Source organism: Parastagonospora nodorum, assembly GCF_000146915.1.
Source record: "Parastagonospora nodorum SN15 chromosome Unknown scaffold_1, whole genome shotgun sequence".
Classification (NCBI taxonomy): domain Eukaryota; kingdom Fungi; phylum Ascomycota; class Dothideomycetes; order Pleosporales; family Phaeosphaeriaceae; genus Parastagonospora; species Parastagonospora nodorum.
The window spans coordinates 685,623-710,643 of record NW_001884549.1 but is presented as its reverse complement, the minus strand read 5'-3'; the positions used below and the strand labels follow the sequence as shown (position 1 = coordinate 710,643).

The 25,021-nt window shown below is 53.2% G+C and overlaps 13 protein-coding genes across 13 annotated transcripts; 7 read left to right on the top strand and 6 right to left on the bottom strand.

The window, feature by feature from the left end:
* Positions 1-103: 103 nt before the first annotated feature.
* Positions 104-1,481, top strand: SNOG_00302 (hypothetical protein; the record flags this gene model as incomplete). The annotated part of the gene is made up of 6 exons (XM_001790940.1): positions 104-331; positions 383-419; positions 481-707; positions 755-774; positions 805-1,121; positions 1,171-1,481. 6 exons carry the CDS (start codon positions 104-106, stop codon positions 1,479-1,481), a joined length of 1,140 nt encoding a protein of 379 aa, XP_001790992.1.
* A 108-nt stretch (positions 1,482-1,589) lies between these two features.
* Positions 1,590-2,952, bottom strand: SNOG_00301 (hypothetical protein; the record flags this gene model as incomplete). The annotated part of the gene is made up of 3 exons (XM_001790939.1): positions 1,590-2,161; positions 2,226-2,613; positions 2,677-2,952. 3 exons carry the CDS (start codon positions 2,950-2,952, stop codon positions 1,590-1,592), a joined length of 1,236 nt encoding a protein of 411 aa, XP_001790991.1.
* Positions 2,953-3,630: 678 nt separating this feature from the next.
* Positions 3,631-4,172, bottom strand: SNOG_00300 (hypothetical protein; the record flags this gene model as incomplete). The annotated part of the gene is made up of 2 exons (XM_001790938.1): positions 3,631-3,901; positions 3,985-4,172. The coding sequence occupies 2 exons, from the start codon at positions 4,170-4,172 to the stop codon at positions 3,631-3,633; spliced, it is 459 nt and encodes a 152-aa protein (XP_001790990.1).
* A 321-nt stretch (positions 4,173-4,493) lies between these two features.
* Positions 4,494-6,644, bottom strand: SNOG_00299 (hypothetical protein; the record flags this gene model as incomplete). The annotated part of the gene is made up of 2 exons (XM_001790937.1): positions 4,494-5,942; positions 6,060-6,644. 2 exons carry the CDS (start codon positions 6,642-6,644, stop codon positions 4,494-4,496), a joined length of 2,034 nt encoding a protein of 677 aa, XP_001790989.1.
* A 536-nt stretch (positions 6,645-7,180) lies between these two features.
* SNOG_00298 (hypothetical protein) lies at positions 7,181-8,106 on the top strand (the record flags this gene model as incomplete). The annotated part of the gene is made up of 2 exons (XM_001790936.1): positions 7,181-7,492; positions 7,753-8,106. 2 exons carry the CDS (start codon positions 7,181-7,183, stop codon positions 8,104-8,106), a joined length of 666 nt encoding a protein of 221 aa, XP_001790988.1.
* A 371-nt stretch (positions 8,107-8,477) lies between these two features.
* On the top strand, positions 8,478-9,534 carry SNOG_00297 (hypothetical protein). The gene is made up of 2 exons (XM_001790935.1): positions 8,478-8,940; positions 8,994-9,534. The coding sequence occupies exons 1-2, from the start codon at positions 8,537-8,539 to the stop codon at positions 9,433-9,435; spliced, it is 846 nt and encodes a 281-aa protein (XP_001790987.1). The 5' UTR covers positions 8,478-8,536; the 3' UTR covers positions 9,436-9,534.
* Positions 9,535-10,031: 497 nt separating this feature from the next.
* SNOG_00296 (hypothetical protein) lies at positions 10,032-11,458 on the top strand (the record flags this gene model as incomplete). Its single annotated transcript, XM_001790934.1, has 4 exons — positions 10,032-10,431; positions 10,470-10,484; positions 10,516-11,168; positions 11,219-11,458. 4 exons carry the CDS (start codon positions 10,032-10,034, stop codon positions 11,456-11,458), a joined length of 1,308 nt encoding a protein of 435 aa, XP_001790986.1.
* Positions 11,459-12,077: 619 nt separating this feature from the next.
* Positions 12,078-12,651, top strand: SNOG_00295 (hypothetical protein; the record flags this gene model as incomplete). Its single annotated transcript, XM_001790933.1, has 2 exons — positions 12,078-12,353; positions 12,517-12,651. 2 exons carry the CDS (start codon positions 12,078-12,080, stop codon positions 12,649-12,651), a joined length of 411 nt encoding a protein of 136 aa, XP_001790985.1.
* Positions 12,652-12,705: 54 nt separating this feature from the next.
* Positions 12,706-13,475, top strand: SNOG_00294 (hypothetical protein; the record flags this gene model as incomplete). Its single annotated transcript, XM_001790932.1, has 3 exons — positions 12,706-13,016; positions 13,070-13,291; positions 13,340-13,475. 3 exons carry the CDS (start codon positions 12,706-12,708, stop codon positions 13,473-13,475), a joined length of 669 nt encoding a protein of 222 aa, XP_001790984.1.
* A 142-nt stretch (positions 13,476-13,617) lies between these two features.
* Positions 13,618-14,442, bottom strand: SNOG_00293 (hypothetical protein; the record flags this gene model as incomplete). The annotated part of the gene is made up of 3 exons (XM_001790931.1): positions 13,618-13,999; positions 14,061-14,141; positions 14,168-14,442. 3 exons carry the CDS (start codon positions 14,440-14,442, stop codon positions 13,618-13,620), a joined length of 738 nt encoding a protein of 245 aa, XP_001790983.1.
* Positions 14,443-15,834: 1,392 nt separating this feature from the next.
* SNOG_00292 (hypothetical protein) lies at positions 15,835-18,050 on the bottom strand (the record flags this gene model as incomplete). The annotated part of the gene is made up of 4 exons (XM_001790930.1): positions 15,835-16,782; positions 16,834-17,540; positions 17,594-17,791; positions 17,957-18,050. 4 exons carry the CDS (start codon positions 18,048-18,050, stop codon positions 15,835-15,837), a joined length of 1,947 nt encoding a protein of 648 aa, XP_001790982.1.
* Positions 18,051-19,459: 1,409 nt separating this feature from the next.
* On the top strand, positions 19,460-21,064 carry SNOG_00291 (hypothetical protein; the record flags this gene model as incomplete). Its single annotated transcript, XM_001790929.1, has 1 exon — positions 19,460-21,064. One exon carries the CDS (start codon positions 19,460-19,462, stop codon positions 21,062-21,064), a length of 1,605 nt encoding a protein of 534 aa, XP_001790981.1.
* A 203-nt stretch (positions 21,065-21,267) lies between these two features.
* Positions 21,268-24,669, bottom strand: SNOG_00290 (hypothetical protein; the record flags this gene model as incomplete). The annotated part of the gene is given in 5 exon segments (XM_001790928.1): positions 21,268-21,524; positions 21,541-21,908; positions 21,958-24,029; positions 24,113-24,337; positions 24,391-24,669. 5 exon segments carry the CDS (start codon positions 24,667-24,669, stop codon positions 21,268-21,270), a joined length of 3,201 nt encoding a protein of 1,066 aa, XP_001790980.1.
* Positions 24,670-25,021: the final 352 nt, after the last annotated feature.

Below are 25,021 nucleotides of genomic sequence, written 5' to 3'. Positions count from 1 at the left end.
GGACTATCCAACAATAATCGCACAACTCGAGATTGCAACCTGCATCGCCCGCGCAACCCACTATCCATGAGAGTCTTTTGACGGGCGCCGAACTCGCGTTACCATGTCAGGCAATCGACAACTCGAGGGTGCGCTCAATTCAACTTCGCCGTGGTACGGTTGGTCAGGAAATGGGCAACGCGGCATGACAGGAAATCGACAACCCGAGCTGTACGCGGCTGCACTCATTACTTACACGGCAGCAGCGACAGCGCTAGTGCTTAGAATGGTTGCAAGGCGCACAATGAGGATGCGCATGGTCTGGGAGGACTATTTGGCGATCGTAGCGTTCGTGAGTCGAGCTTTGTATACTTGAAAAAGCCGACTGCTAATGCCATCGCAGCTCGTTGGAAGTGGGTTCACCTTCATCAGCTTGTACAGTACGTCGGACCGTTTCTCGCGACTTTTGCTCGACGGTTCCAAGTTTGCTGACAACAGCAGAAATGCGATGGGGCCTCGGAAAGCATATATATGAGCTTGATCCCAACATGGACGTCGAGCATCACTACTTCCTGGAACTCTGGTTCGACATGTGGTTTTACACCTTTAGCGTAGGATTATCAAAATTTGTCATTCTCGGCTTCTATTGGAGACTGTTCTCTCGCTCTTTCATACGACTACCAATCCGGATCCTCTTTGGTTGCTCAACCGCCTGGATCGTCGCGAGGGTATGTGCGCATATGTCGGCGAGAAAACAGTATACTAATAAGTCTAGGTCTTCCTGACCTGTTTGCAGTGTATACCTATACATACCTTCTGGGACAGAGGCACGCTCCGAAGCCGCAGCTGCTTCCTGACGCCCATGGCAACTCTGTGTGCCGCAGCCATACCTCACTTGATCATCGAAGTGGCAATCTTGGTATGTCCGCTCGTCGAGATTTGGCGGCTTCACTTAACGACTGCGAAAAAAATGGCAGTAGGGGCGATGTTTGCGTCGGGCTTTTTGGTGTGCTGCTCTGCGATGGGCACGATTATCCACACTGTGTCATTGAATCAACACACCGCCGAAGCGGATGTTACGTGGGATGGCCTCGACGATCAAATCTGGGCTGTATGCGACGTCAACCTCGCTTCGTTGTCAAGTCAGCATTCCCCCAGCATTAGTCGTGTACTTTCTCTGACAACATGTAGCATCACTGCCCCTCCTCCGCCCCGTCTTCCACAAATTCGGTGGCATATTCAGCGGCCTTGGAACATCCTCTGGACAACGTTCGAATGGCGGCACTAACCCCAGTCCAACTCGAACATTTGGTAGCGGCCCCTCCAGCGGAAGACCGCGCCTCGAGGGAGAAGATGACGACTCAATGATTGAGTTTGCCAACGAGGGTAACTGCAAGGCATACGCACTTCACGACATGAGCGCTTCTCACAACTCGGATATAGAGACTGGAGACTGCATTCATGTTCAGACGGAGATGACGGTTGAGTATGGAAAAGCATAGTGGACGAGATATGAGCGCTGCCATGCTTCATTTGCACCATCTGCCCAAGTAGTTCACGTGAAGTTCTTGAACAAACTGTTCGGATTGTAATTATCGAACTATAACTACCTACTTCACTTCAACAGTCTGAACCGCATCCATGTACTTCATCTTCAACTGCGGCGCGGGCACAGGAACAGGCACCTCGCCCAGCCCCGCCGGCTCCACATAATCCCTATACCCATTAACCCTCAGCCTCAATTTCCGCGACTCGGCATACACCACCCTGCGCATGCGATTCGTGCTGCCCAGCGGCTGATGCTCCCTCAGCCCATGCCAGCTATTCACCGTAATCCGATCGTCCCACCAGGTGCGGAACTCGGGCAGCCAGCTATCCTGCGGCTCAAACTCGAGGGTAGCAATCTGCTCGAAGGGGTATTTCTTGGGGTCCCACTCGATGCCGATGTCGTCGACGGGCTGCTCGTCGAGGTCCTGCAGCATCTGCGCGCAGAAGGAGTATGTGGCTTTGTTAGTCATGTGGAACTGGCGCAGCGACTGCGAGATGACGTTGATGGGGTCGTTGTCGGTGTAGTCGGTGTCTACAAGATCTTTCTGTGCCTGGCTGAGCGGGAAGACGCCGTATTTGGCGACGTAGGGGCCGTGGCGGTAGGCGGATTGCGAGTATTCGGGCATCGCGGCCACTGGCGGCTATGTCAGCTCTACACATTCTCAAGAACAGAAGAAGGGAAGTAAGAAAAGACGTACTATGCTGCCTAGGCAATTGCCCGCCCAAGGTCGCCACATCCGCATCCACCCTCTTACTCTGCTCCTCCGCAAACGTGGGCAAATCATTCCAATTGCGCTCAAGCGAATCCGCAATCTCATACGTCGTCTGGGGATCGCGGAGCTCCAGGACGGGGTAGTTGTTAAACGTCCAATCCTGCGTCTTCTTGTCCTCGCCCCAGATCTTCTCGCCCTCGATGCCAAAGACCTTCATCCCGATGCCGCGCGGCGCGGGCGCGTTGTCGGGCACGATCTTAGGCGTGAGCGACGAGTAGCGCATGATTACGTCGTAGGAGCCCGGTTTAGCGAACATGCCTTGGGCGAGATAAGGGGGGAGGTTGTCGTGGACGATGAATTTTCCCATTACGCACTGTAGGATGGGGGGTTAGATGTGTATTCCGTCCCTGCATCTGTATGGTTGTGCAAAACTTACGCCTTGGGTCTTGAGATGCGTGCCGCGGAGACAGTGCATATGCTCGTTGAAATTCATCATTTGGAAACGATTGAACTGGTCAGACACCTCTTGGATCTTTTCCTTCTCGCCAGGCTGGATGGTCTCGACGCCTGGAGCGTCCCATTTGATATATGTCCCGGGTGCTTTCTTGTCTTGTCCGCTGGCTTTGACGGTGCCGCTGGGGACTTGACCATTATGGATGTTTTTGATCCGGTGGTGGCCCATGGGGCATGTTTCGATTCTTGTTCCGTTCATGTTGAAAGGTGATGATATTGCTACTTCAATTCCTCCAGGTTGAACCTTCGAGACACGCCCGTCACCTTTAATACATCCCACCCAGCACAATTAGCTTCCATCTCACCGAAACAACCGTCCCATAAACGTCCAAGTCCAGATCTGGTGCTGTAGGGTAATGCGGGGTAGCGTGTCGATGATTCCAGTTCGTGAGGCTAGCAAGCCGCGTTTGAGGTGGCGGAAGCCCTTCCGAAAGACAGTTCCCGCATCCGACATTGACTTGCATTTGACTGTGGCCAATCGTGTCGCGGCTGGTGGCAAGCGTGACTGCAAATGATTTGGAAGACGGCGATGGTATCGAAGATCTATGCAGCATGGTATGCTCTCCACGTGCTCTACTAGACATTTGCTCGGATTCCATGTTGTGTGTCGGCTGCCGTATGTTACCCTATGTGATGAAGACGATACGTTTCGTGGCCAGAATTAGAGTGCTGTCGCACAGGTGAACTAGCTCAGTATATCTAGTCACGTTCAAGTCAGGTACATGGGCCTAAACACGTAAAGAAACGGACGTAGAATTGCCATGGCGAGAGTAGTGATTCTCATGCATTCACAATACTATACATACGCCAGTCCAAATGCAATATCCATTCGCTTCGCTACCATGTCAAGCATATGCAGTATCCCTCCCACAATCCTCTAGTACTGACCAGCGGCGGCCTGGCATGCCTTGAGCTGGTCCAAGTACCATCCACAGATAGTCAAGCTGCCCTGGTTCTCGTCCATGCACTTGCGGAAGTTGTTGACGTCGGTGCCGCATGCGCCGGTCGACTGCATCTGGGTGGCGCTCTGGTGTTGCTGGGAGAAGTCGGTGGCCTGGGGCGACGCTGCGGCGGGCTCGGAGGAAGAGCCGCCGCCGCTGAAGAAGCCGCCGACTGCGTGGCCAATTGAGGAGCCTACTGCGACACCGCTGTGTTGGAGTTAGTCATGGATGCTTCGGTGGGGGTGGAGTGGCATCTTGGAGCTCCAAGTTCACAAGGCGGTATCACTTACGCAGCAGTCGATGCCATTTGTCCAAACAGGCCGGGTCCCTGGGGTGTGGGAGCCTGCGCCTGCTGCACTGGCGCGGGAGCTGGGGGAGCAGCAGCTGTCGAAGCAGGGCGGGCCTGGGGAGTGGTCGCGGGCTTTGCGACGGGCGCGGTAGGGCGGCGAGGGGCAGATCCTCCACGTTGACGAGCCATGTTGATGAATGGGCTGGTGAGAGTTGAATTGAAGTGATTGGGATGCGACTGGTATGGTGAGTAGGCAGCGGCGATGGCAAAGGCAAATTATAGATGACCTCGGGATGTGACTTCGAGAAACATCGGCCTTGGCGCAGTGTGGGTATCACAAGCTCCGTCATTGGCTGCTGCGGGACCCACCATTGCACCGACATTCACACTTGCTGCTTGCATAAGAATGAGAGGCTACCAATGTGTCTTGTACCCTTCAAGATCAAAATATCTTCTCTACAACAACTTTTGAGCCTTTTCCGTTCCATGCGCCGTAGCCAGAAAACCCACTCAATCAATGCATATTACCACCTCGGCGCCCATCTTGCCCTTTCCCTTTCCGACATAAGCCACCTCTTCTTCGATCTCTGTATCTGTAACCATGATTGGGCTCCTCTTCTCTCCCTCCATCTCAATGAATCCGGAATCAATCCTCCGTTTCTTCGTCGACGGGCCGGCCTCGCCATACCAATCTGAGCTGAGATTGACGTGTGCGAAACAGCCGACGTCTACGGAGTCGATTGGCGGGCCGACCTGAGTGTTCGAGTAGCCGTTGGTTAGCAGACGGCGTTTAGATGCGGCCGATGCGTCTGAGGTTGGTACTTGTCGAGGCCTTTTCCGCTCAGAAGTGGATTCACGGTCGTTGAGTAAGGCAGCTGGTCGTTTCTGCGTCTGGGAAATTGTGTCTTTCGGCGAGCGTGACGAGCTCGCCACCGTTCTTGAACTGCCCCTCGACATTCTATCCCACTCATGGCTCGGGTATACATCTGATTCTAACATCCTGGCCAGGTTATCCTCCATGGCTTTCTTCTTCGCTTCCTCCCGCTCAAGATACGTGTACCAGTACGCAATGAGTTCGTTTCTCAGAGATCTGAAGCCTTCGACGTTTTCTTGCTCTCGTGCTACACGCGCGCGGTGTAAAAATGCGTGCCGACCGGATATGTATGTGACCTCTGGAACTAAGTTCGCCAGATGGGTGTAGAAATTCTTGAACTCGGTGAACATGCCTCGAATCGGTGCCTTGGGTGTCATTGCGCAAGAATTACTACTAGATATCCACCGCTTCCAATATTTTGCATACGCATCAAAGTCCAACATGCCGGGCACGAGTAGCAACATATGCATCGGCAAAGGCGGGACCGAACAAATCGGCGCTCTGCTTCCGTTTGTGGATATGGGCCGCTGGACAGTCAGCATCGAGTTGTGGTTCGGCTTGCCTGTTGATATGCCGATAATCTGGGGCTGGCGGACGTTTCGCAGCGACTCGAAAGGGCCAACGATAAGCTTTGTGTTGGCAAGGATCTGAGCATGGTCCCAGGAGAAGTCTGCGAGACACAGGCGGACGCTAAGTTTGTTGAGCTGGTGGGATTTGGAGAGGATACCGGAGACAACAACGGAGATGTAGTCTGTGCCCATGTTAGTTGGTGTGAAATTGAGATGAGGTGAGAGATACACACCTCGGATGTCGTATAGCTCGACTTCTTCATCCCACGATGAATTGTTGGGATAAGCATGCGCAGTCCCGCTTGCCCAATTTTCAACCAGGATATCAACAACGTAGTGCTTCACAGCAGCCCAGTCAAAGTACCTCAAGAACCTTTGTTTTGCCTCATCAGCTTCTTCCACAAGGTAATGTGACGATCCATCCGCTCTTCTGGGCTCCAAGAGTCGACGTCCACACATGAATGTTCCGTCTTTCCTAACGTCAATCGTGAAAGGTACAGTGCTGAAGAGCAGATCCTTCGCTTCTCGATAGAATTGGTGATTTACCAGAAACAAATCTAACGCAGGCATGGGAAAGGCGCTATTATGGTGTCTTGAATGGACCTTCGCATTCCACTGGGACGCCGAACGTACAATAAGACCGCTGGTAGGGTGATTATCAAACTCATCGCCTTTGCCATCATGCAGTGCGGCTGTTGAAGAGCCAATTGGTCGGTCTGGTATTAGGTAGTGAAGAATTTCCTGTCGGAGCTCCAGCGGCAGGTTGAAGAAGTAGCAAGGCGTATCCGGGTGACCTTGGTGTTCGGTGCACAGCTCAAAGTAGGGCGGCGTCCATCGGAAAAGTCGCCCACATCTTTCACCGTCTGGTCTTTTGTACTGACACCATCCCGCAAAGCTTTGCTGATCGCGATGCGCTCTACACGTGGGTAGGAATGTTGGGTGGCAGCTCTGTTCAGACTTCTTGCCTATCACGGCGCTACATCGCTCCCTAACTCTTTTGCTTTTGTTGAAGCCCGAACATCGCTTCAGAAAGCCGTCTGGGTCCCGTGGGTCAATGAGTGGAGTGCTGTCGATGACAGGAGGTAGAGTGGGCTCGACAGTCGGGACTGGAGCGACGTCATTGACACCAGGCTGATCGAGCGGCCAGCAGACTAAGTCGGGCGATGGAGTGTCTTCAATTTTGATGTACCCCAAGCCGACGCACACTCCCGTTGCCATTTTGTGCTCGTTGGCACAACTGCTACAGAGGTACCCTTATCGTGCTGAATATTGCAGTTGTCGAGATAGCGATAGTCACGCCTATGGCCAAGGTTGTGTATCTTCTTATCCGGCTTAAATATCCAGCAAAGCTGGAGCGAGTGCGAAATCCAGTGATGTTGTGGAGGCAAGCTAAGGATCCAACGGCGTGAAATAGTCCTCCACGGTTGAGATAGCAAACGGTTCCGCTGTGCTACCTGCACCTCAAAATGCCTTGTTACACAAGCAGGCTTCTGCGCTCCAGAGCTGCGGGGTGAGGCGCTTTAGGAAAGTCCACGGAGGCCGCCCGAAGGTTAGCGGCCACCTTACATTGAAGAAGAAGCAACTCGTCTGTCCTCTTGTGCACTTCCAAGGGACTTCCAAGTTAGGTGACATTTGCACATTGCCGCAACGATCCGAAAACGTCCCTCACATTGCTGTGTCGGCCGTGTGCTCAGCTGACGAAGCCCCGCAATCTGCATAAGGTGCGCCCCGTCTGACCCCTTCGAGACGATGACATGCACAAGCGAGCGGCTGTCCTGGTCCGAGGAAGCATCGCGCATGTCTTGGATGGTGAGCAATTTGTTCGTCACAGAAGTGCAACGTTTCGAGAAGATCGGCAGCATAATGCACTTTGCCAGATCGGCTTAGCTGTTGCGGCACTACCCTTGAAGCTCAACTTGGTGAAGATGCAAGCTCCTAACGATCGTCGAAGCAAAACAAAGTCAGCGGCATGCAGCCTGGCGAACCAGCGCTCTGCCAATGACTCTCGACTGTGGTCGACGGATGCATGCCCGGAGTTGGACCGCATGCATGGCGATTGGCGCTTAGTCTGTGTGGTTGATGGTACACCAAGGATAGCCCAAGGATCGGTCCGGAGGCTGAGCGACATTGAAACAGTCCGGACGTGGGCGGTTCATCTGGGCACTGCTGCTGCTGTTCATAACACCATCGCCGGAGAAGGACGATTGCGTGAAGGCTGAGATTTGTGTACTGCTGGCCAGCTATGCATGATAATGGCAGGCTTAGTATTGCTCCCCCGTCGAGGAGAGAGCCTACAGCGAATGCACCTTGCTAACGATCGCTGTAGCTCAACGATGATGTAGAGCACGCTGCTGCGCTCGCCGAATCTCCTCCATTCAAGCCCGTCGTATACGGAAGCATCGTGTCCGTCGCGAGCTCATCGCGCAACAACTCGACCGAAGTCAGCCCAGTCGAACTGCCACGACCAGGCTACACGCTGCCACACCAGCACCGCATCATACCGCCGAGTATCAGTGGACATGGGCGTTTGATACTGGCCCATCGAACGGTGCCATACTGGGTGGGCGCTCTGTTCGTTTTGGGGGCTTTCGCATGGGCAGTGTGGTGCGCAATCTACGTGTATCGCGTCCTGGGCGGAGATCCGAGAGGTTATAGATACGACAACGGACATGGTCCATGAAGAGCTCTAGTGATCTTGTGTGTGTCTGTATTTATGTGGTTTACGCAGTGCAGTTGTGTACAGTAGGACTGAATAGCGCAGGAATGAAACGACTGTGGATCGAGGCCTCGTTGGACGGTACATTGCTTGTCGTTGTTGTCATATCTCTAGAAGACACGTATCAAATACTTTTCAATACACATCGAATGTTCAAATCTGTGTAGATGCGCAATTTGTCGTCAGTGTTCTGGAGAAGTGCTCGATCGGGCATGGTGAGCTATGAGGACCCTTGAAGCTTGAAGCTGGCGAACCTCGGCTCATTGCGCGGAGAATCGAATCAGCTTATTGCCATACACCAGTGGCCATATAGCAACTTAAACAGAGCGCAGAGCTCTTGGGTCCCTCTAAAGCTATCTCGAACTTTGCGACTAACACATCGACATCACGCACCATGTCCTCGGTCCAGCCTCAGACAACTCCCCCACCCACGTCGCACGTCGTACTCTCGTACCCAGCCGATTATGTCCTGCTCGTCACTATCAACCGCGAGAAGCAGATGAACAGCATCCCCTTCGCGGGTCATCTGGAAATGGGCCAGGTCTTTGACTGGTTTGACCGCGAACCTAACCTGCGCGTAGCTATCATCACGGGTGCTGGCAAGAAGAGCTTCTGTGCTGGACAGGACTTGATTGAACTGGGCAACATCAGAAGCGGGAAGATCAAGCCGAGCCCAGGCCTTCTCAGGCATCCGCTTAGTGGGTTTGGTGGGTTGAGTAGGAGAGGTGGGAGGAAGCCTGTCATTGCGGCTGTTAATGGCTTTGCACTTGGTGGAGGATTTGAGATTGTGCTTGGATGGTGAGGACTATAATCCGCCTCGGACAGAAGTACTATGGCTAACATTTGTGAAGCGACTTGGTGGTGGCAGCTCCAGGCGCAACATTCGGTCTCCCCGAGGCTCTCCGCGGAATCTTCGCAGGCGCAGGCGGCCCTCCACGTCTTGTTCGCAATGTCGGGCTACCTATAGCCTCTGAGATGGCCTTGACCGGCAAATCCATCACCGCACAACGAGCTAAAGAGCTCAACCTTGTCAATCGCATTTCGCCATCACAGGAGACAGTCGTCGATGAAGCTGTGAAGTTGGCAAATGAGATTGCGCAGATCTCTCCAGATTCTGCGATTGTCACAAGGGCAGCGCTGAAGGAGGCATGGGAACATGGCAGTGTTGAACGCGCCACCCAATTGACTATTGAGCGATTCAACGAGCCCTTGAACTCGAGCGAGAACGCTCTAGAGGGGCTACAGGCGTTCGCAGAAAAGCGAAAGCCTAATTGGAGGCCCTCGAAGTTGTAAACGTGGCACGGAGCGCTCAAATGCACGTAGCATTTCAGCTTCCCTACGGCTGAAACTTACAAGAAAATAGTCTACAATGTCATCATCGTTTCCGACCATTCTTGAGAGTTGCTCGCATTACTGACAGCTTGTGTGGACAATTTTCGTCCGTATCGGACAGATATGGCATCTTTCGGCAATTCCACTCATGCACCAACAACGTCAGCAATAACGTCAGTTGAACGGGTCAACTTCCAGACCCCTTCCTGATAGAACCAATCAATGGACCACTTAGCGTTACAAGATTGACGACCAGAGCGAAGAACGTTAATGCATGCAGCGGAAGCAAACTCGCGATGGACCATTGCCTCCGTTAGAAGTTCCCCTATACCCCACTTTCCCCGCATTACGGCACTCCCGAGGCGCTAAGTGGACTCTTTGAGGGACATCGCTGTTTTCTAAGCCTTCCGTAGGCGTCCGAATGGTAGATATAGGAGAACAAAGAGTTAACAGGACCTTCGACTCGCATTCATTGACGTTTAGCCTTTCGATCTCACGTTGACTATCCAGTATCGAATCGAAAGCATATACACATGTTCTAGCATCATCCCACCGCAATGGTCAATCGTCGAGCTAGTGACGGTCCGTCGACCCAAGCACCTATCGCTCCTGTCGTCAAGCGCAAACGACTAGCTTCGTGCTTGGGCGAGCAAGAGCGACGCGAACGCAAACGAGCAATTGACCGAGAAGCACAGCGATCACTGAGAGAAAAGACAAAGACGCATATTGCCGAGCTTGAACGAACTATACAGATTCTGCGAGACCAGGATCGACATGGCACAACATCTAGCCTACTGTCTGAAATTGACGTGTTGCGAGCCGAGAATGAACGGTTACGGGAAGTCATAGACAACGTCAAAAGCGTGATAGGATGTGACTTGCTCCCTCGTAATACTGCTACGAACGGCGGGACGGGAGATGGCGGAATGGAGCATTCGCCAGCAGCATCCAGTGTCGGTATGCATGAAATAGCCTCCTACTACACCACCAAATAGGGCTGACAGCACCCGGTAGGTCAGCGATCTCCTAAACCACGAACAGTCTCGTTCACGAAATCTGTAATCTCCCCACCAGCCGAAAGTCATGATCAGTTCGACTACCAGGAACCCGTTCCACCTACTGCGAAGTCGCTTGACCTGGACGGTATGACCATCATGACAGGCCTTGAAGACAATACACCAGCTGCTCCAGATCCGAGCACGGGTATGGATCTCGATCTACCACCAGTTGCAGAAAGCCCAGAACACGAGGCGGAAGACTTGTCATGGAGCAACGACCCAGCAACCGCTACATGGGCGCCCTTGATGGCAGAGGTACAAAGTCCTCCTCAAAACTCTCTTCTAGCACTGACTAAAGGAACCTCCAGTTTTTCGGTCCAAATTGGCGCTGTCCCCCGCCGGTCATCCTACACTTCGGCAATCCTGAACCAGTCCCCGCCTCTGCATCCAGCACCCTCTGCCCCGGCTGGAAGAAGAGCAACGAGCTCTTCGGAAAAGTCTTGTCCTACCGTTCCTCAACAACAGGTACCTGCCCCCCTAGTTCCGAAGCAGGTCTCTTATACCTGGGCATACAGAAGGGTTCAGATGCAGAGCCCCGTGCTCCAAATCCTGAAGCAAGTCGACGATCTACTGTTTTGCCATCTGCCGAATGTGGAAAGATTGGCCGCGGCGTACAAGAGCTTCAAACTGTTGAAGGTATATTGATCTAAGGGGATTATGGAATTGGCACTTACGTGGTGTGGCAGTATTATCTTAATGCGACCAAGGATGAGCTGGATAAAGTGCCTGAGTGGCTGAGACCGAGGTATGGATATACCTACTACTTCTTCAAGCTGTGTACCGATCATTTGGTAGTCTCTCACAATCCGCCACGAAACACCCAGTTGCTGTGGATTTCTTTGCATGGCCCACGCCTGCGCGACTGCCTGGTCCAGAATCACGACGATGTCTTCACAAACGGCAATCTGTCAAAAGTGCCACTCTGATTACCTACGATTTGATTGGCCGTTCGCATTCGAAGACGCTTTCTTCTTGGATGAACGAAAGGGAATGCATTACCCGAGCCTATTGTTTGAGCGGCACCATCGAGACTTGAAGTACTGGACTGTGGATCCGACGTTCTATCAGAGGTTCCCGGAGATGAAGACGGATATCGAGAGAGAGAGACAGAGGTTCACTGAGGTTGAGGTTTGCTAGTGATGCACAAAACACGTTCGGACGAGCAAAAGGAAAGTCCCTGTAAACCAAAAGCGGAAGTACATCACATTCTATAGCGCTGATTTGATATTTTGGGATGGTCATATTCATCAGTAGTAAATCACGAATCGTAATATTTTACCGTGCGCGATTATGCAGACAGCTCTAAAGCTCAAACCTATGCAGAATTAACTACCATACGTGTATAAATAGCAAGCCACATGTCCCCAAGCCTATGACGAGTCAGCAGCCATGAGCCGCGGTAACTCGCAAGCACCGTCGATCTTAGTACAAAAGTCTAGTGTATACCTACATTCAAACGTCCCCCCCCCCCCAACACACATCGACCCTGTGAACCAACTTCACATCCCCTTCTTCTACTCCAAGCCTCCAATACTAAACTCCACAATGTCGCCTCCACCGCCCCTCAGCACGCCATTAACCGCACTCCTCAACATCCAACACCCCATCATGCTGGCGGGTATGGACCAAGTAGCCGGCCCCGAACTCGCAGCAGCTGTAACGAACGCTGGGGGTTTTGGCACGCTGGGTGGCGCGAGGTATACGCCGAAAATGCTGCGGGAAATGATCGCGGAGATGAAAGGGTTGTTGAAGGATAAGAATGCGCCATTTGGTGTGGATTTGCTAATTCCGGCTGTTGGTGGGACAGCGAGGAAGACTAACGTAAGTGTACTTTTCTTATCGCAAAGGCTTGAGTAGGTCTTTGTGAGTGTTTGAGGGAAGAGTGAAATGGAAGTGGTTAAGCCGAGGTTGTTGAGTAAGGGTAACTGTGAAGAAAAAGGAAGACATCAACTACGAAACTCAAAACTAACTTCTCAAACCCCAGTACGACTACACCGGCGGAAACCTCGGTGTACTCCTCGACATAGTCATCGAAGCCGGTGCGAAACTCTTCGTTTCAGCAGTTGGTATCCCACCACAATGGGCCATCGACAAACTCCACAAAGCTGGGGTGTTATAGTAACAACACCGTCTCCGAATCCATATCCATTCCACTAATCCAAACAGCGGAAACATGGTTGGCCACCCCAAGCATGTGCACAAAGCCTGCCAGGCTGGTGCTGATATCATCATCGCGCAAGGAGGCGAAGCCGGTGGCCACACTGGCGATATTGCAACGAGTGTACTGATCCCAGCATGTGCGGACGTGTGCAAACAGTACAAATCACCGATAACTGGAAACCCTGTCACGCTCGTCGCAGCAGGCGGCATCAACGACGGCCGAAGCGTGGCCGCGGCACTGATGCTAGGCGCGAGTGGCGTGTGGGTTGGGACGAGATTCATTCCGTCGGTGGAGAGTAAGGCGCCGAAGAGTTTCAAGGAAGAGTGAGTGGAACTGCAATCAGTATACAAGTAGATAAGTTGCTAACCTCACATAGGGTCATCAAGGCCAATTACGATTCGTGGATCAAAAGCACGATATGGTCTGGTCGACCGCTACGCGCGCTCAGCAACCCGTACCTACTTGATTGGGAGCAGAATCGACAAGCGGAGATCAAGGAACTTACGTCGAGAGGTGTGGTACCGCTACCATATGAGCTTGACAGGCTGCACAAGGAGGGGAAGTTGACTGATGAGATTGAAGATGCCGCAGCGATGCGGTAAGTGATTGAGAATTGGGTAAAACATGAGATACTAACAACACATAGACCTATCGGAGTAGTTGGAGGGTCCGTGAATAAGGCCAATCAGACAGCGGCGGAGATCGTGGCTGAGATGGTCAAAGAAACTGAAATCGCCTTGAACAGCGCAGCCCTGTTTATCAATCCAGCGTCGAAGTTGTAGTTGTAATGGGCGGACAGATACAAATGTATCAATTGAACTCAAGATTGACACAATAATTTGCAGGCGACCATCATGCTTCGTTATGTATATTGGCTTATGTTACCGCAAAATATGTACAAGAATTGCACCTCATCAGAGGCATCTAGCAGCCAACACGGCTAGCGCTGACGACAATGTCGTCGTACCAGAAGGTGTTAGTGTCGCCTCCGTATGACTCCCACCCAAAGTTCACGTTCGTAATCTTCGGCTTGACGGTACTCCTCTGCCACTGTGCCGCGTTAGGGTTTGAAACACCAGGCTTGGAGGTGAGGCCCGCAACGGTGGCGTTGTTGAGCCAGGTCTCGATGGAGCCGTCAGTGCCGAGATGGTACTCGAAGCAGGTCCAGGTGTTGGCGGGAAGTGCCGTTGAGGCTGCGATACCCTGGGGAGAAAGGTCGGGCAATGTAGCGTCATCACTCTCACGGTTGTACATCAAGATCTTGGATTGACCACCGATACGGAGATGCTTTCCTTTCGCTTGAGCACTGTCAAGAAAGTTAGAAACGTTGAGCGTGTCTGAATGTATCAAAGAGTGGTAGGGCTTACGAATCATCCATGGTAATGAAGGAGACGTGAGAGTCTGTGAAGGCCTTGGAGGCTTTCCTGGATGCGAAGTCAGCAAGGCCTCTAATGCCCACTCATCAAATACGTACAACCACGTCCTGACGTAAACATCGCCGCTAGGGACCTTGGAAGTACCAACGAAGATGTGACCGCAATATCCTCCAGCTCCATCAACGCGGATAGAGTTCTTTCCGGTATGCGCTGTTGTGGTGTCCAGAGTAACTTTGCCACCCTGGTTACAGTCTGGAGCATATGTGGGCCACGCAGTCTGATCCCATCCACTCTCGAAGCCCTCAGATACCTGGGCAATGGCGGCGGGTGCGAGGGCGAGCGCGGCGGTGAGAATAGCGGTTTGTCCGAACATGATTGTGATTGCAAGTTTGATGCTGCTGATTGACGATGGGAGCTATCTCTATATTTATACACTCGAGCGTCACCAAGCACACCCGAAGCTGAGGCATAGCGCTCTCCATGTCTTATTGCTGCTTAAGCTTGCTTGGGTTGGCCGCCCAGGCTTTTGCTTCTCCGTCGCCACTATAGGTATAGTGTTGACAGTGTTTGGTCATCTGTTGCGACTTTGTGGTACTCAATTCGCAGATCGGAGGTACGGCTTCTATCGCCAAATTGGATAAATTGGGAAAGCACTTTGGCAGAAACGCTGGATCCGTTAAATTACATGGGTCGCTGAAGATGTGGGGAAGGTAAGCCCCGGCCAAATATACACTAGATTACAATTGATCGCGGACCAACACATAGGTGGAGGCGAGTTCCTCATTTTTCTCAGACTTTCGGGCTTGTCCCGGTGGTGCTGAGTTGGTTCTCGACTCCCCTTAGAAGACACTGTGGTCAGGCAGGTCCTGCGCTGCGTACTGCAGCCAGATACAGTGTCTGTTTCATGTAAATCTTTGGCCAGGGGTCCGGTGAACGTTTCGAGGGAACATCGTTCATGCGACCAAGCCAAGCACGAACAAGCATCGTTCCCAAGTCTTAATGTATTTCGAACCTAGGATTCGAATATACATGTAGGCACTGGAAGCTTGATGGAAGACGCGACGCGTACGCTAGAAGCTTTCGAATGGTGGTGTGAGGGGTTTGTTGCTTTGAGACATGGCGTGCCAATCTAATTTTACGATTCTCTGACAATGGACAAATGAACGCACGTCGCATCATGGACGGAACACTTGTTCGCGGTCGCAGAGGTGGGAAAGGCCGGTGTGGTGATGTAAAGACTTGGAAGTTGGGTGGGGAGCGAGATGCAGGGCGGCGCTAAGACACAAAGAGGCGTACGTTGCGTTCTTATATGGCAACGCAAAGAATTTTACTGTATTACACTGCAGAGATATGTACTCCCGTCTACCATCCTAAATTTGCAGATGTTACCGGAGTTGCTCGCTGCTATTTTGTGCAGTTGGTTCTTGACCTCTACGCAAATATAATAGTCTTGTTGCATTACTTACAACCGACTTATATTGCGACTTGAAAGACCTTATGCACGTTTTAGTTGCTAATTGTTTTGTTATCATGCGTGCTGAAGATATACACAGGCCTTTGAAATTGCAGTTGCTGGTGCTGGCATCGGTGAAGCCCTCCAGGCTCTATCGTATCTGAGCACGACGCGGCAATACCACAAGCTGCTGACATCAATATCAAACCGCCGCAAGGCAAATAAATATCCCATTAAACATTCATTACTACTTCTACGCAATGTGTATAAGCTACTTCATCGTTTTTCGTCATTCATCACCAACCACTCGATCTAAGCTGTCCCGTTCTTGGGAGGAGAACTACGGGCAAGACCAAAACACTCCGCCATCTGGAAGAAGATGTCCGGGCTGTTGTAAACCCCTCCAAATTTGCTCGCACATGGGCCCATGGCAAAGACAGGCACGTCAGTGAGTGAGTGAACACCTTGGTCGTTCTCGACAGGAAGAGTACCGTTAAGCAGAATGCCTCCAGGGGAGTCAGTTGGGTTGGCGTAATAGTCGCTGGAGCCGTTCGCGGCCCTAGCAGGCGTGCGAGGGCCGTTCTTCTTTACGGACCAGTTCTCGCGGCGGTCAGGGTCGGCCATTAAACCCTGGAAAAGGGTGTAGCGGGGGTCCCAGTTTGAGGGGAAGTTGCTGTCAGTGTAGGTAAGGTTGCCGGTGTTGATGTACTGGGAGAGACCGGACTGCTCGTAGGTGCCGATTGCGTCGCGCTTCTTGCGGTCGACATTCTGAGCAGCGAGGTAGTGGGTGTCGACTGAACCCATGACGTCGAAACCGTGACCGTGGTCAGCTGTGACGAGGATGAGAGTCTCCTTGAGACAGTCGGTGCTGTTCAGGTGGGCAATGGTAGCCTTGATGGTGTCGTCGAGCTCGAGGAGCTCACCAAGAGCACGGTCGTAGTCAAGGACGTGCATCATCTTATCGATACTTGCGGCCTCAGACATCAAGAACCAACCCTCCTTGCCGGAGCGAGCCTCGAGGATGTCAATGGCCTTGAGGGTCATGTCCTTGAGGCCTGGCTGATCAAGAGCAGGGGTCTTGTCACCAGTGGGAGAAAGAGTCTTGTTCAAGTTCTGGCGGTAGACATTGCGATCGAGCCACTTGGCCATGTTGGAGGTCGAAAACATACCAAGAGTCTTCTCTGTGTTGGGAGCGCTCAGCATGGAAGTACGGTTCAGGACAATCTGGTAGTCTTTCTTCGCAAACTCTGCATAGTAATCCTAGGGTAAATGTCAGTAAGATATATCATCACAAATTCAGTGGTTTCATACCTTGTTCTGGTAGGTAACACCACCGAGCGAAGGAGGGTAGAATTGCTCCGCACCACCACCAAAAATGACATCAATTGGAACATTTGTCCAAGTGTAATTCTGGAGACCGTTAAGGAAAGTGTCCACGATTTGTCCGTAGGTAGATCTGGCTCGGGTGTGAGCAACCAAGGCAGCGGGAGTTGCATCAGCAATGAAGGCAGTAGAAACGATTCCGATGTGTCCACCAGTGAGACGGTGGAACATCTCAGCAATGGTCTCGACCTTCGGATCATCGTATGGGCTGGGGCTAGAGTCGGCATAGACGTTCAAGCAGTTGACAGTGCTCTTGTGTCCAGTGTTAAGCGCAGCGGCGGAGTTGGCAGAATCGGTGATGAAGCTGTCAATGGAGTGGGTCATCTGGTGACCAAGCACGGGGAACTTGTCCATGGCCATGGTGGTCTGGTACTTTCCGTTGATGGTCTTGTGTCCGATCAGGCGTGCGGCCGTGATCATGTTTGTAGTCATACCATCGCCAATGAAGAGGATGATGTTCTTGGCCTTGCGCTCCTGCTCAAGAGAGCGAACATTCCATGTGGCCTCGGTCTTGCTGCCGTTGTTGTAGTTGAGGGTCGCGGTGTACTCTCCAGGCTCGTAGAGAGCCACGCGACGGTAGGCTTTTGCGGCAACGTTGACCAGAGTTGGCTTCTTAGCGTCGCGGGCGAAAAGATCTTGTACAGAGTTAGCCTACGCCCTTGATCCTGCAATGTCAATTTTAACCTACCCTCATAGAAAGTGAAGTTCCATTTCTCCAATTCAGGCTCCTCGAGCTTGAAGTATTCAGTGGCGGGCTTGGCGGCAGCACCCTTCTTAGCGACGGTGAATGTGAAGCGCTCGTCCAAGGGGAGTCCAATGAATTCAGATCCGTTCCTTGGCTGGTGGACCTCGAGACGAACATCGAAGAACTGTCCAGCCAAAAAGTCGGCCCTAAAGATAGTTGATTAGTATTTGGCCTGGAAGCTTCAAGAGCTCGAAAGAAGCTACAAGCAGCTTCTCAAATTTGTGTCGCTTACTGGTCAGGCGGGAAAACGCAGCCTGTAGTTTTGTTAGCATGCAATTCGAGGATCGAAGTCAATTGACCGCATACCGAGCGTTGGGCAAGCTCCCAGGCGACGGAAAGTCTGCGCAGAGACGCCTGCCGCGAGGGCCGCAACAGCAGCAATTGAGCAGAAGCACTTCATGCTGGACGCTATTGAGAGGATGATTTACACGCAAGGCTCTCAAAGGTGCGATGACACCTAAAAATTCGGGAAGCTGACCCTAGACTTTATAAGCTTGCACAGCTACCTGGACCTGCATACAAGCTCCATCACCAGTAAGGCAGCCCGCAAGTACCCACAGACTGGGGTCCACTGGTATCCCTGCAGTATATTCCTGTTCAACGTACTGGGTCGACTGCTGCGTTCAGCCGTCGACCTAGCGTCCGCGTGCAATAACAACGCACTCTTACTGCTCGAGATCAACGCCCCAAGTACCTGGGCAAGACCGAAATCCACTGGTCTGGTCCGCGCCACGAGCCACTGCCATCATGATTTTTCTGGAGGAGCTGCCTCATCAGGCATGAACTGCACGTTTTCCACGCTCGTGGAAGGATGTGGGAAATGGGCTTGGCACAACGTGAACAGATGAACCCTTATTATTGGCTGTGGTACGCTATATTCACCGGCCTCCCCGCAAGCCTTCCTTGGCTCCTTGGCCTGCAGCGTGGGTGTGAACGCCGCAACATTGCAGCATGCTGTGTGCATCTCGGCCCCCACCATCATTGGTCATTGTTCCGGAGAAGATGCGGGACGAGGTAATGAAGATTTTCTTGGAGCCCAGCGTCCACGGATGCGGTGCCGATGGGGAACGAGGGAATCTTGGAAGAACGGAAGAACGTCCTTGACACCCCGAAGCGAAGACGAGATGAAGCGATCACGTGTGAAGTGCGATGATGTCAGGACTGGCGCCCTGAGCCTCTTCGCATCCCATCCTCCAACTCCAGCAACTTTGCATATGCAATTATTGCACAATGGCGTTGGTGGGCGGTTTAATATGCGAAACGGAAATTTGCTCAGCAACGGCAAGCTCACGTGCCTTTACAGTACGTAGATACCGCCGTCACCCGCTCCCCTGGTTCCCGCATGCACAAAGCGGTCCTACCAAGTCAGCCGGACTACCAAACACTTGCATGAACCCAGGTACGATCTGAGGTCCCAGACGATCCCGAGATCTTAGATCTGAAACCACGAAATGGGACTCGACTGATTGGGTTTGATGGCGGCCAGACATCATGGTATCGCCCAGATCGGATCTAGTACGCTTGTCCGCCGACGTCACCACTCCGATTATGTGGTCCCAAGTTTGAGCTGCAATTAGGTACAAAGGCCTGATTAGCCATGGCTTCGCGCGATATTTCTCCATGCTTTCCGTCAGAAGCTTTCTCACTTCTCGTGCTGTGACATACGCGAATAGTAGACCAAGTGCGATTACTCTGGTGAAGCTACAAAGCACACCAATCCGAACTGCGAAGCACGCGACACAACAAAGCAAGACCGCGTCGAAGAAACCTGCCACGAAAGTGTTGCAAACCACCTCGCACCAGGGCACCATGTCGAAAAGAACAAGCTACGAGCGCTCTGAACTCGGACATACTACTACAAAACGCGCAAAACAAGTCGACGAGAACCTCCCCTTCGATCAGCTCCAAGAAGCCTTAGGAGCGCAAGAGGAGGTCAAAGAAGTAACAAAAGTCGCACATTGGTTTCACCCGAAAGACCTTCGCATCCAAGACAACACCGCACTACACCATGCATCAGAACTTGCGCAAAGCAAGAAGAAGCCTCTCGTAGGTGTGTACGTCAACTGCGCAGCAGACGAATCATGGCATGGCACAAGTCCAGCCCGTGTCGACTTCATGTGCGAGGGCTTGAAGATCATGCAAAAGGAACTCAAAGATCTCAACATTCCCTTGGTTTTCCTGGAATGCGAAGACCGCAAGAAGATCGTGCCCACTGTGATTGAGTGGTTAAAGGGGCAAAAGGTCTCGCACGTCTTCGGTAATTACGAATACGAAATCGATGAACTGCGCCGGGACATCAAGCTCGTAAAACAGGTTGGCGGAGGTATCCAAGTGTCACTACACCACGATCAGACCGTCATCGAGCCTGGCACTATGCTGACAGGAGCTGGCAAGCCCATGAAAGTCTTCACGCCCTACCACAAACAATGGCTCGCCATCTTAAAAGAACAACCCGAACTCCTCGACACCTCACCCGCACCCGCCGCAAACCCTTCCTCAATGAAGAAGGAACTCAAAGACCTCTTCGACACCCCCGCCCCCAAGCCCGCTGCCGACAAGCAATTCTCCTCCGACGAAGAAAAGAAACGCATCCGGAAACTCTGGCCCGCCGGCCACGCCGCCGCATCCAAGCGCATGGACGCCTTCCTCAAGACCATCGACTCCTACGCCGCCACACGTTCCAACCCCGCTAAAGACAGCACATCGCGCCTGTCTGCCTACTTCAGCGCAGGCATGTTCAGCGTGCGCTCGGCCCTGCAAAAAGTCGCCGACTACAACCACGGCAGCACCGATTTCACCGAATCCAGTGCGCGCCCGGGCGTCTACGGCTGGGTCCGGGAAATTGTGTTTCGCGAGCTGTACCGCCAGACGACGCTGACGACGCCGCATACCAGCATGAACATGCCGCAGAATCTCAAATTCGACTTTGTGCAGTGGGAAGACGACGAGGAAGGGTGGGAGAAGTGGTATAAAGGAGAGACGGGGGAGCCGTTTATCGATGCGGGGATGCGGCAGTTGAATCATGAGGCGTACATGCATAATCGCCTCAGGATGAATGTGTCGTCTTATTTGTATTGTAATCTCTTGCTTGACTATCGCAGAGGGGAGCGGTACTTTGCGGAGACGCTGATTGATTGGGACTTGAGTAATAACACGCAGGGCTGGGAGCCGAGCTATACGGTGTTCAATCCTGTAAGCCAGGCGGAGAGAAACGATCCTGATGGTGATTACATCAGGAAATGGGTGCCAGAGCTCAAGGACGTGCAAGGGAAAGCGGTGTTTGCCCCGTATGCGAGATTGAGCAAGGCGGAATTTGAGAAACTCGGGTATCCAAAGCCTCATGTCGACTGGAAGCAGACGAAGCAAAGATGCATGGAGAGGTTCAAGAGGGACATGCATGATGCTGAGCCATAGACTTAACAAGCAGGAGATGCTGATGGAAGCTTTGGAAGATTGAAATGCCATTGAAAGACTACACACTGTTTGTTGCATGTTCGTGACTGCCATAACCGGGTGACCAAGGAGCTCTAGAAACTCCTCACACCCTAGATTCATAGCCGACGTTGCCTAAGTCGTGAAGACGTCGTGCCAAGAAAACCGAACTCTATACAACCACTCTACTGACCGGGGGTACGCCTGAAGGCACCTGGCCTGTATTTTCCATCACTAGCACCCTGCGCTGGCGGAGGTGCAGACTCGCGCTCTTCACCATCTGCTTGTCCACGACGAGACGGGGGAACGTATCCACCGCCTGAGGCTGGAGATGCTTTCCTGTCGTCGCCAAAGCTGCGACCTCCGGCGGGAAGGAGCCTCGAAACGGCCACCGGTAGCTGGTGACTCGGTCCTCTCTGGTCGTGCAGGAGGCCCACGTCCACTTCCGCTGGCCTCACGCTCGCGCCAGCCTCCACCAGGAGCTGCGCCACCGGCTGCACGCAGAGCAGGTGGCACATATCCGCCTCGCTTGGGTGCTTCAGCCTCAGCAGGGGGTGCTGGGGAGGCTGACTCAGCAGGAGCTGGTGCAGCACCAGCAGCGGGAGGAGGTGTTTGACCAGCAGCCTTCATGGCTTCACGTTCGCGCCAGGTCATCTTACCACCTGGAAGGGCGATACGAGGTGGCGCAGCGGCTGAAGATGGCTCCGCAGGTGCGTCGCGCGAGATGGGACGGTCTGCGCCGAATCGGCCAGCCTTCTTTGCCGCCAGCTTGGCCTCTGCAGCTTCCTCGCGCTCGCGCTGGATGCGTGCCTTTTCGTCGAGAGCCCTGTGAAAAGTTAGGTTGGCTGTTGGTAAGAGTGTGTAGTAATACTGACTTTCGCTCCTCGTCCCTCTTCGCCTTCTCCTCGAGCATTCTTTCGCGCTTCTCCTCATCCGCCTTGGCCTTTGCCTCGGCTTCTTCGCGCTCGCGCTCTTCTTCTTCTCTTTGACGGCGCTCTGCCTCTTCGCGTTCCCGTTTCTCACGGAGGAAACGCTCCCTGAACTCCTTGACGCGTGCCGCCTTCTTGCTCTCGAGCTCTTTCTGAGCGGCCTTTGAACGCTTCTCGAATTCGTTCTTTCGTTGTTGCTTGACAGTGGTAACAAACTCCTGGTAGGTTGGTACCAATCGCGACAGACGGTGCTTGAGTGCGACGTCTGCCTTGTGTTTCTCCTCGGCCTCCTTGAGCGTCTCTGCAGTGGCCTTCTCGTATGCTGCCTTGTCGCTCTCCATCTGCTTTTCGTAGTCCTCCTTTAAGTGCTTAACCTCCTCCTTACGGTAGGCTCGCTCGAGATGGTCGATACGCTTTCCGGCAATACGGAGCTGCTCGCCAAGTTGTTCCTTTTCCTTCTCGAGAGCTTGGAGCTTGAGGATACGGATGCGGGTGGAGTCGATTTCTGCAAGGTCCTCTGGAAGGTCGATATCAACCTTGGTAGTCTTCTTGAGCTCCTCAATCTGCTTCGCCATCTCCTCTCGCTGGATTCGCTGCTGCTCCTGCTTGATGCGCGCTTCAGCACGCTGCTTCTGCTCTTCTGCCAGACGACGCGACTCCTCCTCCTTCTGCTGTTGCTGGCGGATCATTTTCCTCGTCTGCTCTTCATTCTCCTTGGCTTGTTGGGCCTTCAAGGCAGCCTCCTTCTTCTGAGAGATGATATCACGACGAGTAAGGATATCCTGGTGCTCCTTCTCAGCACCCTCCTTGGCACGCGCAAGAGCAGCGTCCTTCGCCCTGTGTCGGTCGGCGTTGAATGATGGATCAACGTATTGGCATGTGACAAAGAGAGATTTTGCTAGGCGGGTGAGCTGAGTCCGAACAATCTCAGCAGGTGTGCTTTGCAGGCGCTGGACAGAGCGGGTCTCAGTCTCGGCAGAGCCGGCGCCAGAGCCAGGGTGCATGGCCTTGGCGGATGAGAAGACGTCCGAGTCGAATGTGAGGATACCAGTGGCATGGTCGGTTCGGATGGCCAAGTCACCCTTCTTGCAGCCGTTCATGATGAACTTCTCAATGGTGCCACTGCTAACGTGGAATGGCTCGGGGAATTGCGCAAGCTCGAGCACGAACTTGATCTCTACCGAGTCGTACACCTGAGACAACTGCTGGAATAGACGGGTAAGGATGACCTGCTGGAGTGGGCCAACGTACTTCTCCATGCCCTCATCAGCACCGATCTGTGCAAGAATTGGCGAGATCTTCTTGCAAATCGAGAGAGGGTGGAAGTCGACTTCGAGGATGTTGTAGAGATCGCGGATCTCGGGGCGGACACGCTTAAGCAGACCCTTACTGAGAGCATCCTTGAACAGAATAGCACGGGTAGGAGCCTGAGACATGCCGAGGAGGTTGGTCAGGCGGGAGTTCTTGTTCTTGCGTGCCTCGTCGACGTCGACCAGAGCTCCTCGGGAACGAGATGTGCTGATGACGGGTATGGCGAGAGCGGACAGGACGACAAATGAAGCCGCCTTTGTCATGTCCGCCTCGGTGACGGCCGGGTTGTCCTTCTTTGGGCTCTGTCCGGATGCCACAGCAGCGGCAGACTGGCGGAGGAGGTTGTAGTATCTGCTCCAGGCCGCGGCGTGGAAGAGGTAGTTCTCACTAACCAAGAAGATACGGGTGAGCTTCTCGAAGTAGTTGGCCATCATGACATTCTTAGCAGGACGCTTGCTCAAGCTGAGCAGTGTGTGAATGTCCTCGACACTGCGGAAAGCCTCCTGCCATAACTCCAACTCGACCGCGACATTCAGCTGCTGGAAGCGGGGTATCAAGGTGGCGTTGCAGAGTGTCCGGTGTCCGAGAGGTTGATGGCATGCATCTGTGACGAGAACTTGGCAGCATTCTGCAAATGGTTGCGGCAGAAGCTCGCAAAGACGGCGGAACTCGGTCTTGCGGGCATACTTGGAGCAGAACTGGAATGCCTGGTGGGCGGGTCGACTGGTACATGAGCTCGAGGCGAGCATTGTTCTTGAAGATGTCGAGAACAGTGCGATATGTCTCCCACAGGAACTTCAGCCATGGGTGTAACGATGGCGCGGTCGGTTCGGTCGCGGGACTGCTCGCCGGATACTGTGGACAGGAGGATTGACTCGGGGGTCTCGGACGCCTCAAGATCGTCGATGTTCTGGGTTTGTGTTGAGGTCTCGAGGGTAGACTGGACCTCGTCTGCCTTGGCCTGGGCTTCGGTAACCTTTTGCTCGGCGAGTTCGATGAAGCGCTTGAAGACAAGCTGCTTTTGTTAGCCACCGTTCCTGCCATTCTTCCAATGCTCTCGTGTCCTACCTCGATAGTGCCGACATTGGTGTTCTGCGCGGTGTTCTTGTACTGGTACAGACCGTCCTTCGCGAGTTTGCCTTTGCGGAGATCGACACAGAGTTCGACGAAGAGGATCATGACCGGCTCGAGGGAGGCGATGGGGCTGTTACGGGTCCGCTTCGAGGTGACATGTTCGTGGAGGAGCTGGAGGGCAGCCTGTTGCTGCTCGACTCCGATGAGTTCTTGGGCGCGTTTACTTTTGCATGTCAGTGGTTTGCCATGCAGGCGGCCTTTGGTGAGGGGCATACAGCGTGTTCTCCGGCTTGGAGTGCGGAGGAGGCGCCATGCTGGGCAGTCGCGGATGCGTGATCCGATCTGCTTGGGTCGCGGGGGGCTTGGGGAGCGAGCGGGCGACGCAGCGTAGGGCGGAATTATGCTGGGCTGGTGTTGTCACGCAAGTCAAAAAAGGTGATCATGGAGTGGGGTGACTAAGCGAGCGCGTCCCGTGACTACCATGCCATGAAAATGGGAACCTTGGAAGAACGACGGACGGCAAGGCTGCTGCTACTATAGTCCAAGTGTCGACAGAAACTGCAACATGAAGCTGCGAATATCTCCAGGAACTCTGAGATGTTTTCTAAGATAGGCACGGGTATGG